This window comes from Sinohyriopsis cumingii, chromosome 12 (assembly GCF_028554795.1).
Source record: "Sinohyriopsis cumingii isolate HCF-2022 chromosome 12, ASM2855479v2, whole genome shotgun sequence".
NCBI classification, from domain to species: Eukaryota; Metazoa; Mollusca; class Bivalvia; order Unionida; family Unionidae; genus Sinohyriopsis; species Sinohyriopsis cumingii.
Genome location: NC_142972.1, coordinates 122,298,722 through 122,314,816, shown reverse-complemented (window position 1 = coordinate 122,314,816; position 16,095 = coordinate 122,298,722). Strand labels below are relative to the sequence as shown.

At 34.9% G+C, this 16,095-nt stretch overlaps 1 protein-coding gene across 2 annotated transcripts in view; it reads left to right on the top strand.

The window, feature by feature from the left end:
* Positions 1-16,095, top strand: part of LOC149787366 (protein disulfide-isomerase TMX3-like) — a 337,613-nt gene that overhangs the window by 15,556 nt on the left and 305,962 nt on the right. For both annotated transcript variants that reach the window (XM_089977943.1, XM_089977942.1), the window contains exons 4-5: positions 4,330-4,493; positions 13,362-13,442. In XM_089977943.1, coding sequence (XP_089834069.1) covers positions 4,330-4,493; positions 13,362-13,442 — 245 coding nt within the window. The remainder of the gene's footprint in view (positions 1-4,329; positions 4,494-13,361; positions 13,443-16,095) is intronic.

Here is a 16,095-nt window from a genome sequence, read left to right as displayed (position 1 = left end):
ATTTGATAAGGAATGTTTCCAACCACTTTTTAATTTTTCCAGCACTCAGAACTATATAACAACACACTGAGGATATTACTTTTGAAGATTTTTAACTTGTTCATCATGCTTAGGTATGTTAACCTCCAGATTGTTTGTAGCATGGCAAAGACCTGGTTTGTTTTTCTGATTCATGCGTTCACTTCCACTCGCCGGCACCATCTATTGACACCTTACCACCTAGATGGGTGAAGTCTTCTGCCACTTGCAGTGGTTTCTCATGCATTGTAACAGGCTGATAAACCCTGGGGTTCACCTTAGCTGTGTTTACTTTGAGACAGGGCTACTTGCTTTTTGTGCCTGAAAATATCTTTTCTGTTGAATGTCCTGGGGTCGGTTGGAAACAAGACTAACATGTCTGCATAATTCACGTTGTCTAGCATCAGTTTCATTGTCCCCTACCTTTCATTGTTTATCACTTGTTTCATCAAGTCGTCCACTGCACAGATGACAAATGGCAACAGAATGCAGTCTATTTTTCACTTGTCATCCCCTTGAAATTTGGCTGTTGTATAAAACTCAGAAATCTTCATATAGCCCTGATGATAGTGACCATTTTGTGTGGGATACAGTAATGCCATAAATCTTCCACAGTGATGGCTGGTGTAAGCTGTCAAAAACTTTCTCGAAGTTGACAGTGCCACATACAAAAAGTTGTTCCATTTGTTGTGTTGTTAAAGAATCTGTCTCCATATAAAGATTGGGCTAATGCATGACTTACCTTTATTGGAAACTGGCTTGGTCTTGGTGGATGTGGTCTTTAGTTGTGATTTTTGTTAAGATGATGCAGCTGAAGACGTTGCTGGGGAGGTACAGTAGGGTGATCCATGTTCAATTGTTGCATTTTTCAAGGTCATCTTTCTTTGGGAGCCTTACTATTTTCCATTCCTTTGGTATATGTTCACTTTTCAAAATCTTCTAGAGAATCTGACACAGGATCTTTGTGGTTTCTTCTCCTGCTTGTAGCATTTAAATACAACTTAAAGCTTCCTCGCCATCTTATAAATTCTTGATTGCTTTCCTCACCTCTTTTCTTTGATGTCATCAAGAAATGTTTTGCATTTGCAAGGTTTTACACAAACTTTCTCTGTTCTCTTCTTGTTTATGCTTCTCTGTGTACTTTTTTGTAGTTATAGTTTCTTTCATCTGGGAAATTTTTTGCTCAGTAGCCACTTTTTGATCACTTTTCATTCTTCAGTCTTTGTCCAAGTTGTTTCTGAAATCTATTTTGACTTCTTGATTTGTTGCCAAGCACAATTTTCCATAAATCTTCTTTTGCATTGTTACCACTATGGTGGCCTAGTGGTTAGAGAATCTGCCTCGGATGCAGGAGGTTGTGGGTTCAATCCCTGGCCGAGTCATACCAAAGACTTTTAAAAATAGTACTAACAGCTGCCTCACTTGGCGCTCAGTATTAAGAGGTTAGTATTAGGACTGGTCGGCCTGGATGTCAGGATAATGTGACTGGGTGGGACATGATGCAACATGTCTGTGGCATGATGCCCCAGTGCTAGCCATCACTATAAACTGCTACATTGCAGACATCATAGCGATTGTTAAAAATTGTTAAAGCTACGTTAAAAATCCAAATCACATCACACATTTTTTGCATTGTTAAAGTTGTAGATTGTGATCCTGGTCTCATTTTGAAACTGTTTTCAATGGCCACACAAAACTCCAACAAAATCTTTGGCTCATGTAAGTTCGGAGACATCAAAAAAAATTTTAGGATCTCAAATCCTGTCTTTCATCTGTTAAGTACCACCAAGAGATCATGGTCCCTGCACGCATCATCGTGTCTCATCACCCAGTCATCCTGAAGAGATCTTATCCATTTGTCATTGGTGATGATGTGGTTAATGGCTCAGTGTCTTCACATCTGGTGATGTCTGAGTAAGTTTGTGAATATCTATTACAAAGAATGTGGTGCCAATGATGAGTTGTTCTCCTCACAGAAGTCATAGAACCACTAACTGTTGTCATTTATACTGCATATTTAATGCTCCTCCATGCAGTATCAGCCAAAGTTATTTATTTTCTCATTTGTGTTTCATTGTGATTTCAGATATCTCATTAAGATTAGTAAATAGAATTTCTAAATATATGGTTCATTCAACATTAAATTTTTTTGGAAGAGTCTTTGAATTGGTTGAAACTCCTTGAATTTTGCCCCAAACTGTTTAAATTTATCTGGGGGAATACAAAACATTAAAACTGAATAAAATATGTGGCACTTGTTTAATTCACAAATTATATGATTTACATACATAACAAAACAATGGAATAAAATTGGGTGGATCAAATAATATATGCCATGGATAATTACCAGATGGAGTAGTGTCCCTTGTCTTTAATGGCATGCTAATTATTTATGTTTATACATATTTATGTAGTGGTAAAGTACCTTTTGGTTAAAATTGTATTTCCACAGGAAAATAAAATTCTCCTTGAAACTTGTCAACAAAAATCGGAGGCTGTATGAACCATTGAATAGATGATATGCTAACCTAGTATTTAAAATAAAGCTTTAATGAGTACTTTAAAATAATAGTCTGTCCATGCTTTGTTTGAAGCAAACGAAGTAAACTGATGATCAAAGTTTTAGTTAAGAAAATTGTCATGTTTTTGTACTTGCATGAGGATTTTGCCAGTGATTTTACAGTTTTTCTAACAATATTTGTAAACAGATATGCTGTTTGTGATTGTAAAGTCATCATTGACAACCCCATAGACAATGCTCAGAATTAATATTAATCTGATATCCCACAGTTAATGATTTTGCCAGAACCCAGCCACACTAATCTGTCGGAACCGTGAAAATTACCACCAGTCACTATCATAACAATTAAGAATTGCACAAGAGTTCGCATTCCCATTCAGTATAATTGGTCCGCTTATTGTATTAATTTAGTACCTACCAACATCCTGCATTTCTTGAGGTACAATAAATGCTTGCAACACAAATGGACAGGTGTTAAACATTTCAGCCAGCCATCAAGTAAATTAGTTGGATTACTGTCAAAACTAGCCTGGTGTGCTGCACCCTACCATTGACTTTATTACTTATGATAACAAAAGATACAGTCTTTGTATGAGAAAAGGTTATGTTCACTAACTCTACAAATAAACCAGAATTCTATGGAACAATGTATCTTTGTACTGAACAGTATCTTTTAATATTGATATCATTGTTGATAAACATTTAATGTATTGTAAAGTGACATGTGGAAGTATTTGTGAGATGTGCAGCTACCAGTCAAATAGCAGAAATTAGATGATGTTTCTTACAACTGTGGAAATGTTTGTAACTTGAAGTGGTCGACAGCCCACCAGAATTATAGCTACTAATGGACCTCTTCACAATCTGCTGGGTTCTGTGAAATAAAAAAATTTGAAATCAGTGTAGGAGTTCACTAGGATCAGCTGCAATATCTGATGTAATGATGGTGTTCCTTAATTTGCCAGACATCAAGGATTATAACCCAAATGATGCCATCAAGCTGCTGGACCAAGAAACAGAGGCCAGAGACAAGGCTTTATGAACCTAGATCTACAGAAATGAACATTAAATTTCAACTTTTTGTGAGTCCTGTTGCTGGAACACAGTTGTTTTTGTTCGAAGTTGTTGATACTAAATGATATATGTTGAAGCTGAACTGGCTTCTGTTTTATTTTTGCAGGATCAGTGCAATTTAGGCAGTATCAATAAAAATGTTATTTTGTTGATTCTGAAATTTGTGAAAAATAATCCAAATTTAGAGCCCATATGTTCTTGTTTATAAGTTGATCCAAATGCAGACGACATAGACACTGATCTTCCATGACATAGTGCACCGGTAGATAGGATCCATGTTCTTTGTTCTACTGATTAACAAACTGCATTGACCATGGTCTGTCAGTGCTTTATGCATTGACAAGTCTGGTTCTGTAAAGTTTGCTGTTGGATCTGACTTATATGTGAGTCTGTATGGTACAGTATGGTACACTTTTACAGTATGGTACACAATTATACAGTATCGTACAATATGGTACACTATTTTACAGTATGGTACACTATTGTACAGTATCATACAATATGGTACAGTATTGTTAATCATATTCTTATAAAAATTTTATAAAAAAAACATCCAGAGAAATTGTTGACAACACTACCCCATATGACAGTCAGTTGCAAGAGGGTGTAATGGTGCCATGATGCTATGTTTTAACTTTATAAATGCTTAATTAAATTACACATTTCAAGCACGTTTTCATTCATTGAAAGGTTGATTATTAATTGATTGATTGCAGTTCTATGCCCCATGGTGTGGTCACTGCAAAAAGTTGGAGCCAGTCTTCCAGCAGGTGGCACTGGCACTCAAGCACACTGAGGTTCAGGTAGCCAAGTTGGACTGTACTCAGTTTTCACATGTAGCATCTGAATTTGATGTCAGAGGATTCCCAACAATAAAATTGTGAGTTACTTTTTAATCTCCAAATCTAGCATCTTCAACAAATAATACATTTCTTAAAACATTATACCAGAAATATTGGGGTATGGTGACAAGTACTTTGTTAATATATCTCTTAGTCATCCAGTTTTATTTAATAATACCATATACTTATAGGAGGAGAAAAAATTAAATTGCAATCACCTTCCACCCCAATGGCATAAACCTTTTTTTGATCAGATGGTCATTTTAAACAACAGAGATTTGGTTATTGTTGCATATTTTCATGTCAGATGAATACATTATTGATGAAATATTATTAAAATATTATAAAACTTAAAAACTTTTCTTGTTTTGCTTCAACACAGTTTTTGTTTAATATAAAACAGCCACCATGAAAATAGGTGGCAGTCAAAAATCTACAAGAGTTTCCATTACAGAAGTTCTTTTTAAGCTGTTTGTAGGATGAAATGTTGGATAAAATGATAAATCAAGATGCATCCGCTAAGTTGTAATTCACTTGCAAATGGGTAACAATTCATTTGTTCACTCTTTAAGAATCGTGTAATTTCTGGTAATAATTAAATTAAATTTAATTTATTATAGAGCATACAACTTATATTTCTGATTTTCCACCTTCCTCTTTTTGGGAAAATTGTTACAAAAGTCAACATTTACTTTGATTATTAATGCATTCTATAAAAAACATGGGGGGAATATGAGGAATGGCATAAAATGAATGCAAGGCAAAGTAAACTTTGCCTTTTTTAGGGAATAGTTGAAATGACAGGGTGACTATTCTGCCTGAATCGACCACTGTAGTATGGACACTAATGATTCACATCAACCCTTTTCATCCAATCTACCCTCCTCCTGTAGCTTTTTGTGCACTCTGTAAATACTGTAAAATTGGGATGCATCTTGATGTGTACTACACTTTCATCACAAATGTAGGTCACTGTAACCTGTTTTTCATTCTTCACTTTAGTGAAATTTGTTGGTTTAAGTATATTTCTCAAGTTTAGTTTATGATAGAATCATCAAACAATATGAGTTTATGCATTTCTGTTTGTACCACACTTTACTGCAAAGGAAGGTCTCTGTGAACTACATTTCACATTTTAATGGCTTCAGTTACTTTTTGCAGTTAGCTCATGACCAATTTGGTTTTTTGCACCCAGTATATAACCTATTACACACAGAGTCATGAAAGATGGTGAGGGGTGCATTTTGATGTTATATGGAGAACTTGCCCCATGGAGAACTCGCCCTGGGAGAACTCATCCCAACATATCTGGAGAAGTTGCCCCAGAGTGGTTGGAGAAGTTGCCCCAAATGGTTGGAGAAGTCACCCCAAAACTTGTCACCTAGAAAACCTATTTAATATTAATTTTTGAAATAAATAAGTTATTTAAAAGATAGAAATGTGTACCTTAGAGCAAGACTGTTAGCAACAAAGATGTCACAACATGGTGGTTACCACATTATTTGATCGCATTTTGAATTGTTCAATTACCTAAATGAGATTATAAGTCATCGTGATTAACATTTGCACTGAAATTCAAATATACCGCCACACACGTCATTTTCCACTGAAAGTGTTTACTTAAGACCTGTATATGTTGGACTGTTAATACCAGTCATTGCAGAATCGCTGTTTGTTGTTGTTGATGCTGTTTAGTACTGTTGCCATTGTCAGGTGTTATAGCGGACTTGTTTGTCTGAAAATTGCCAACCACGAGATGATATAGTCATCTGTGTGGTGTCCAAGATGGTAAGAAATTCGTGCAGCCCCAATTGTTACATCATATAACAGATTATTTTATAGTTTCCTTAATAAGTTTTGTCTCCATCCATCAAAAGCAGACTGTTCATTGTAACTGTTTATTTAACTATTTTCAATGAATGCCATTAATTTCAATGGAATTTAATCTTTGCTCTTATTTTAGTAATATCTAAATTATATCAATTTTAATTGAAACCAACCTGGGTTAGAATAACTGAAATATGTCTTGGTTATCTGATGGCTTCACTCCATCTGTTCTAGATTATATGCTGTACCTGTATCCTAATTCTATTTTATTATGTTTGTCATTCCAACGTAATGGTACAGATGTCATCATAGCAAAGTGTACAGTCCTTTTTGATGATTTGGTAAATTTCAATAGGTTCAAAGATATATGCAGTGAATTTCAAAATCATTGTCAGATTTGCTGAGATCATTCTTTTCATCGGACATCTGCTAAAACGAACAGGAACACTTGTTTAAAAATTATTATTGTTAGTATCAACTGTTCTTTTTCGGAAGTGTTTAGAAGTGATTCGATTGCATACAAAAAGCATGAGTCGTCATTGTTTGTGACTCTGATATAAACATTTTTGTTCTTAACCCATTTTGACAAAATCCTGTGCGAGACTGATTTAAATTCATCTATGTTCAAATAAATGTAATTAATTTTATCAAACATACTATTAAGTAGTCACAGTCATTTTTGAGTAAGTAGAGGGTTCAGATTGTCAACCAGATCATTGAATACCTTTTCCTTGATTGAATATGTTCAGCGCGTATCCAAATACATTTTTTTTCATTATCTTAGACGATCCTACGCTTGGTACTGAATAACATGTGAAATATTGCCATTGTTTTCTATCAGTGCTCATCTGTGACAGTTATATGGCAAAACTGTTTCAATATTGTGCAAAAAGTATTCGTTTTGAAATCCTTACTTTAGATCATTGTTGAACTCTGATATTTATATTGTAAAATTATATTAGCATGGGTACTGGAACAATCCTCAATTTTGTACTTTTTTTTCTCCATCTTTGAAAAGTAAGAAATTATCTACCAAATAGAATAACATTAAAGACATGTTTATGCTTTGTCATTCAATGTTTCCAACATCAATTTATTATGCACCTTTGATTTTGTTATGTAACTGCATTGGATGAATATGCATTTTTCTTTCCACACTTACATTCAAGTGTATAATAAACCCTTCCTTCCCATTCTGCATTTGACTTGTTTGTATAATGTCAATAATAGAAAAATAAATCACTTATAACTGAAAGTCTGTGGGTTCGTATAAACTAGTTAGATTTCTTATAAACAACACATACTGGAACACTATGAGAATTTTTTTAAAACAAATGTTACTGTTAACTTTCTTGATTGTTATATCTATTATACTAACATTATTCATTAATGTGGTAATTACTCTCGAACTCGGACCAGGCTGATTCGGTATAAATTACTGACAGATTATACTCATATTTCTGGCTGATTCGACCCAACTATCAAGCTGATTCGGACCATGTAAAATATTATTCAGTTTAGTCCAGGATTTAAATGTGACATCTAAATTTGTTTTTAGAGATGATCTTCTCATTATGTCTCAAATATGTTGAGCAGTTCAAATATGCATTTAAGGTAACAAAATTTTGTTAGTACGCGTGATCATGGTGTTGTTATATATAATAAAATAATGTAATCCTATTTATTTTGCATTGACAATTTAGTAGTTTAAAATTTTTAAACTTCTCATTCACTTTAAATAGTTTGTTTTATTGAGAAAAAATAAAATTACGAACACTGACAAAAAAGAAGAAATAAACTAAATGATGGTGCTTAGTACAAGTGAACTTTCAGAAACCATCTGAATTGTGTGCATTAGCCATGATGTTGAACTCAATAGCGACCGGATTTCCTGAGTAGGCGTCATTGATGCTTTTTATTGCATTCAAGTATCATTTGTCAATGGTTAGCAAATTGCCATGAAAAATCAGATTAAATTGTTCAGTTAGAGAGACGATACTATAACCCTTTGGCTTATTGATGGTCAGCACCAATTCAGTCGATTTCATGTTATACAGGTCCATGCCATAAAGTCCTCTCAGGATGACTTTGGTTATTAGGTTGGAACCCTTATAAAACTGAAAATGTCACATCATGCTTACATCTGCTTTATTTTTCCAAATAAAATGCATGTAATGATTTGAAGAGCAGAGCAAAGAGGGACAGAAAACACTTCTTTTTCGTTAAGTACAGAAGCGGAGTTGATCAAATTGAAAAGTTGCACATTTTATAGATTTAATAAGTTATTAAGTTGAAGAAAAACAACGATACATAAAGCCATAACAACCAGGTGGCGATGTCTCAGAATTAGTATCTTGGGGCAACTTCTCCAGGCGCAGTGGAGCGACTTCTTCGACCACCATGGGGAAACTTCTCCTGACACCTGGGATTGAGTTTTCCCAGAACGAGTTCTCCATGGGGTGAGTTCTTCCAGGGCGAGTTGGCCATGGTGCGAGTTCTCCATAATACCATTTTGATAAGTATAACACCCTCATCACAAAAGTAGGTCACTGACTTATTTTTTGTGTCACTGACTTAAGTTAAATTATGATTTTAGTTTATTTCTTGAGCTCTGCTCATGCTAGACTCATGAAACCAAATGATTGAATGCATCTATCTTTGTATCACATCCTTACCACAAAAGAATGTCACTGCAACCAAAACTTCTCACTTTGCTGACTTAGGTTAAGTTGCATTTATCTTCTGATAATATATTTATCACGTTGACTTTCTTTCAGCCTTGAGCATTGCTAGAATCATCAAATTATGTGATTGTATCCCATTAGTACTACTTTTTTACTTGTAGTTGAGCACTACACCATACCAATGGCTTAAAGGTAGATAACTGACCTTTAGACAGAACCATTCCTGTGAGACTGCCTTGATCTCCCTAACTGATAAATGGCTTCAAGCACTTGACCAAGGTAGAATAATAGGAACTGTATTTGTAGATTTCAGGAAAGCTTTTGACATGGTGGATCATGAAATCCTTTTGAAGAAACTGAAAATCTACCAGTGTGATGAAAGAACAATTAGATGGTTTACTTCATACTTAAATGAGAGAACACAACATGTTTACATAAATAATGTTCTGTCTGAACCTGAAACAATTAGATATGGAGTACCACAAGGCTCAATTCTAGGTCCACTACTATTCATTTTATTTATTAATGACCTACCACTTTTACTAAGAGACTCAATATCATCTACAGATCTCTATGCAGATGACACAACATTGTCAGACATCCAAAACACAAAGCATGAGCTCGAAATTTCTTTTCAGAATGCACTAAACAAACTGGAAAACTGGTGCACATGTAATGGCATGGTGGTAAATACTGGTAAAACTAAAATATTACTTATCTCAACACGCCAAAGAAGGACAAATCTTGATAGTGATGAACTATGTCTGACATGGAAGGATACAAATCTGCAAATAGTCTGTCATGATAGGCTACTTGGTGTTCTGGTAGATAATAACCTATCATGGACTGAACATATCAAACATACCAGTAAAAAAGTCAATTCAAGTTTATGGCTTCTCAGTAGGATAAGACATTTTCTCCCTGAAAGGCACAGGAAACTATTTTATAACAGTTACATACAACCCTATTTGGACTACTGTAGTATAGTATGGGGTAATTCAAATGATAAAAACATAGCAAAGCTGGCACATCTTCAAAAAAGAGCATTTGGGCTAATATCAATCCAGAAAGAAAGCAAGGAAAGTTTAGCTGGTAGGTTAAAAATATTACCTATTAAAGACCGAATCTGTTTGAGAAAAGCCAAATTAATGTACAGGATATCTCAGAATAGTGCTCCTGAATATTTACAATCACTATTCCAGTATAGGCTACCTGGTAATACTCCCCACCTGCGATCCATGTCTACCAAACAGTATAAAATTCCCAAACCAAATAAGGAGTTATTTAAAAAAAGTTTCCAATACTCTGGAACTCTGCTCTGGAATAGTATTCCAGCTGAGATTAGAAATGCCCACTCTATTTCCTTCTTCCAAACCCAATATATCCAGTGGCTTAAGAGATGCAGCTTAAATAAATAAATTCCTTTGTATGAGGGCCTCAAGGTAGATTAGTTTTTAGCTAATTGTGTTACCCTCTTTAAATAAGGTCATTATTATTATTATTATTATTATTATTATCCAGTTTTCATACTTAGCTGAGTTTGATTCAGTCTGGTTTTGCTGTTCATGCTACAATCATTAAGCTTGGTGAGTCTATATATCTCTTGTAGTAACATATCCATGCTAAGGTCACTGTGACCTGCGTTTCATATCTTACTGGCTTAGGTTAAGTTGTTGCATTTAGCTCATGACCACAGCTTTTTGCATGCTCTGTGCTAACTGAACTATACAGAATCATGAAACTTGGGGATGCCACTTTATGCCAAATTCCCTGATTTCTGTAGCTGGTCAGTGTGGATCATACTGTACACTTTACTGACTTTGATTAAATTTTGACTGATGTTTATTTTTCAGACACTAGTAATGCTAGACATGTGAAAATGATGTGTTCTTAGTCCTAAACAGGTCATGGTGATCTGTATTAAGCTTAGCGATGTGTCAAATTTTGTGTTAACAGTTCATTTCTTGGCTGTTATTTATGTTCCAATCATGATGATCGATTGCTTCTCTTACTGCTACTCCTTTAAAATCAAAGATGATAACTGTAACCTATATTTTACATTGATTCATCATGCTAGATCTGTAGGCACTGTAACCTATATTTTACATTGATTCATCATGCTAGATCTGTAGGCATCCAAACCTATATTTTACATTGATTCATCATGCTAGATCTGTATGCACTGTAACCTATATGTTACATTGATTCATCATGCTAGATCTGTAGGCACTGTAACCTATATTTTACATTGATTCATCATGCTAGATCTGTAGGCACTGTAACCTATATTTTACATTGATTCATCATGCTAGATCTGTATGCACTGTAACCTATATTTTACATTGATTCATCATGCTAGATCTGTAGGCATCCAAACCTATATTTTACATTGATTCATCATGCTAGATCTGTAGGCATCCAAACCTATATTTTACATTGATTCATCATGCTAGATCTGTCTGCATCCAAACCTATATTTTACATTGATTCATCATGCTAGATCTGTCTGCATCCAAACCTATATTTTACATCAATTCATCATGCTAGATCTGTAGGCATCCAAACCTATATTTTACATTGATTCATCATGCTAGATCTGTAGGCATCCAAACTGACTCAGAAAGCCCTTTCTGATCAATGAATTTGAAAGTAGGAATAAATATGTTTATTCAGTGGTCAGTATTCCACTAAGGTGACTGTACATTGCATGTTGTGATATGTTTCCCTAGCACCTTAACTGTTTTGTACTTTGAATAAGTTTAAAAGTTACGTGGGTGAACTGCATGCACAAAACTGACTATATAAGTCCTGTTAATACTTCAAATGTCACATTTTAAATTGATTAAAGATTAAAATGATTGCCAAAAATTCAGCTAATGAGAAAAGGGGTGTAGATACTTAAATCTGATTTGATTTCTAGCATGATAATGTTTGCAGTGGTTTCTGGAGCTAGTAAAAGTGAGACAAACTAAGTTACTGTTGATTATGCTCATGTTTTATATGCGCTTACCTACTTACATAGGGAAATGAATCTTAGTACAGCTACAGGTCTCTCATATAACATCCATCCAGAGGTAAAGAGGTAAAATAAAACTGTTGTACTTGCAGTGACACTGTGGACCATTCTCAAAAATGAAACCACTGTACTTGCAGTGCCACTGTTGACCATAAACAAATTGAAACCATTGAAGATGTTGTGCCACTGTGGACCAGAGGTAAAATGAAACTATTGTACTTGAAGTGGCACTTTGAACCATTGACAAAAATGAAACCATAGTACTTGCAGTGGCACATTGGGGCATTGACGAAAATGAAACCATCATACTTGCAGTGTCACTATGGACAATTGCCAGAAATGAAGCCATTGTACATGCAGTACCACTGTGGAACATTGACACAAATGAAACCATAGTACTTGCAGTGGCACTGTGAACCATTGACAAAAATGAAACCATTGATGATGTGGTACCACTGTGGACCAGAGACAAAAATTAAACCATTCACTTGCATTGCCTTTGTGGACTGTTAAAAGAAATGAAACCATTTTATTTGAATTGGTTTTGTTTTGTTGGTTTTAATGCCATTTTTCAGTACATCATGGAATGTACATCACAGCCATTATATTTTAGTGGAGGACGACCACTGACCCACAAAGAGCTATTGGCAAGCTTTCTTACATACCTGTGTTGGCCAAGCTGAGACTTGAACCTGCATGTAGAGTGGTGAGATGTGAGTGATCTGTAAAGGCAAACACCTTAGACCACCATGGGCGCCATTTACTTGAATTGGTCTTTAACATGTATGACAATATCAGTTGAAAGTAAACAACATGAAGCCTAGTATTATATCTTTATTTCCTTATTAAAACTTTATTATTTGACAAAATTAAAAGTTCAGATACTGTGATTTAAAAATAATTATGTTCAGCTTACATAAACCAAACTTTATGCTACATATATATATATTTCATTTTGGTTAACACACTTCTTTACACACATACATGCATTCATAGAGTTTTCTATAATTCTTGCTATACTGCAGTTAGGTGCATAATGTGGCAGGCAGTTAGGGATTGCAATTACCCTGTTATAATTAGGGAGGTTATACTTCTAGGCATGAAATATTTATGATTATTAATGAAATTCAAGAACATGTTATATAAAGATTGTTGATTTCAGAGTGTAAATATAGAAACAGGATAGATTATTTATGAAGCAAATACATCAGATTGTCAAAATGATTACTTAATGAGTACAAGAACAGGTGCCTGAGGAAATTATTTATGTTGTGGACTTTGAAAACCAGATGTATGCATATTTTTTATCTAAAAATATTGGAAAAGAAGGGCAATTTCAGTCACTATTGTATTAGCTTCATACACTTGTCTAATTTCAGCTTTTCCAATGAAAGAAATTATACACATCGTAGTGATAGGACAAAAGAAGATATTCTTGAATTTGTTCATCGAGTTAATGGGTAAGTTCAGTTTAAAGATTTAACTTACTATCATTTTTTATGAAGTAGTAATATTCTTAAGGAAAATATGTAGTTTTGAAATCATCAGGCAAAAGTGTCTAACTTTAGAGTTACCCTCTATTATATTTTTTATGTAACAGAACTTACTGTCATGCAAGCTTAATCTGTCATACTTGTATCAGCTTCGAGTAATCTTTGGCATGAGATTTTTTTCATAGTGATAAAATGCTATATTATTTATTTTGTGTCGTCTGTGTATTTTGGGGGGTTTGAATGCCTCCATTCCTATGGTTTGGTATCCTTTCTCTTTTACTATATATACTATTGTTTGCATTACTGATATTACAATAAAACCTGCCACGAAGGACGACTTTCAGAAAACACTTATCATGAGAGACCAGATTGCTAATGCAGATTTGTTGATTATATAGTGTTATGACCAATTGTGAGAGACCACCAGTCTGTTGGCAGAAAGTAAAGTCTTTGAAGACAAGTTCTACTGTGGTAACAAAACTGTATGGTCATACTAAATTTAATAACAAGTTACTGGGCCTTATGTTTATCTTAAGGGAGGCAACTCAGATTGACATAACTGATTATATCCTCATAGGTCTCAGAAACGCTTAATCACACGTATTTGGATGCCAGTTTTTTTTATCTGGGATGCAGAAATTACTTAAGCAGGAGTCCTCTGTACGCATGTAATAGGTGGGCGTCAAAATTCAAAGACTTGCCAGTCCTGCTTCAGCCACCTGCTTAGTGAGAAAATATATTGATCAGTTAGCTTTGCTGATATTTACAATGACAGAATTCAGTGGTTGAAAGACCCCTTGATGTACATGTTATTATAAGAGTACATCAAAAGAATGTGATGCAATAACTGGGCAGCAGATTCAAAGACTTTGACTGGTGGCAGGGTGGGAACATGTGCTGATATTTATAATGACAGAATTCAGAGGCAGAAAGACCTAGAGATGTACATGTGTCCATTTATAAGAGTATATCAAATAAACAAATTTAGCTTTCATAATTGTGTTTGACCGTTCCGGTGGCCTAGTGGTTAGAGCGTCCACCTTGGATGGAGGAGGTCGTGGGTTAAATCCCTGCGCTGAGTCATACCAAAGACATAAATATGGTACTAACAGCTGTCTCACTTGGCACTCAGCAGTAAGAAGCAGTGTCAGGATAATGTGACTGGGTGGGACATCATGCTTCATGTCTGTGGCATGATGCCCCAGTGCTAGACATCACTATAAACTGCCACACTGCAGACATCGTAGCGATTATGACTGAAAAATTGTTAAAGCTATGTTAAAAATCCAAATCATACACACACACACACACACAGTTGTGTTCATTTTCGATTGTAGTGGAATAAGCAGTGCACGTGACCTCTGAATCAAGACATGTTGAGACTTAGACAAAATGCCATTCACAAATTTGGATAGTATTTTGGAGTTAAATGGCAAACTGACGAAGATTGTAATGAGATTCAGAAGAGAGCTAAAGCTGCTAGAACTGATAGTTTGGATGGGACAGTAGCCAAGTGTAAGAAAAGTGTGTGATGCCTAGTGGATTGACAAAATTCAGTCTCACTAAAATGGACAAACAAGAGCTATGTCAATGTTATAAAGAATGTAGAAATTAAACTCAATGGCAACCACTAGTTCTTCTAATTTGCAGTTTTCTGGGAGGGGACTGCAACTTTTGCTGGTGGGACTCCTATTTTTACCAGAATTGGAGTCCTGGACTCCAAGTTTTAAAATCCTAGCAAGGCCTCTTATCCTGTCATAGATGATTAAAGATTATGATTAGCAGTAGCTGTGCCCTTTCCATCTTATTTTATGCAAAATAATATCATTTCAACCAAACCATCTGTTTTTTTTCATTACTTTGATTATGGGGTACAAACTAAAATGTCAGACATAAGCTGAAATGTTTTATAGTTTTTTTGTAAACTCCAGTCCCGGAGAGTTCCTGGAAAAAGGCATTGCTTTCCATCTCATCCACTCTTTTCAGCCATTTAGCTACCTGTGTAACTATCATATTGAAGGTAATTATAAATTCTTTCTTAGAAAGAAGAAAGGATATTTATATAATGAATTAATTATGTGCTTTTTTTGTAATTATACTTAACTGTATATACAATGCTTGCAATGTTCATTCCTAATTGATCATAGTTAGGAGTATTTTGCCTTATTTTCTGACAGGCCAGCAGTCATTCCTAGTTGATCATAGTTAGGAGTATTTTGCCTTATTTTCTGACAGGCCAGCAGTCATTCCTAGTTGATCATAGTTAGGAGTATTTTGCCTTATTTTCTGACAGGCCAGCAGTCATTCCTAATTGATCATAGTTAGGAGTATTTTGCCTTATTTTCTGACAGGCCAGCAGTCATTCCTAATTGATCATAGTTAGGAGTATTTTGCCTTATTTTCTGACAGGCCAGCAGTCATTCCTAATTGATCATAGTTAGGAGTATTTTGCCTTATTTTCTGACAGGCCAGCAGTCATTCCTAGTTGATCATAGTTAGGAGTATTTTGCCTAATTTTCTGACAGGCCAGCAGTCATTCCTAATTGATCATAGTTAGGAGTATTTTGCCTTATTTTTTGACAGGCCAGCAGTCATTCCTAGTTGATCATAGTTAGGAGTA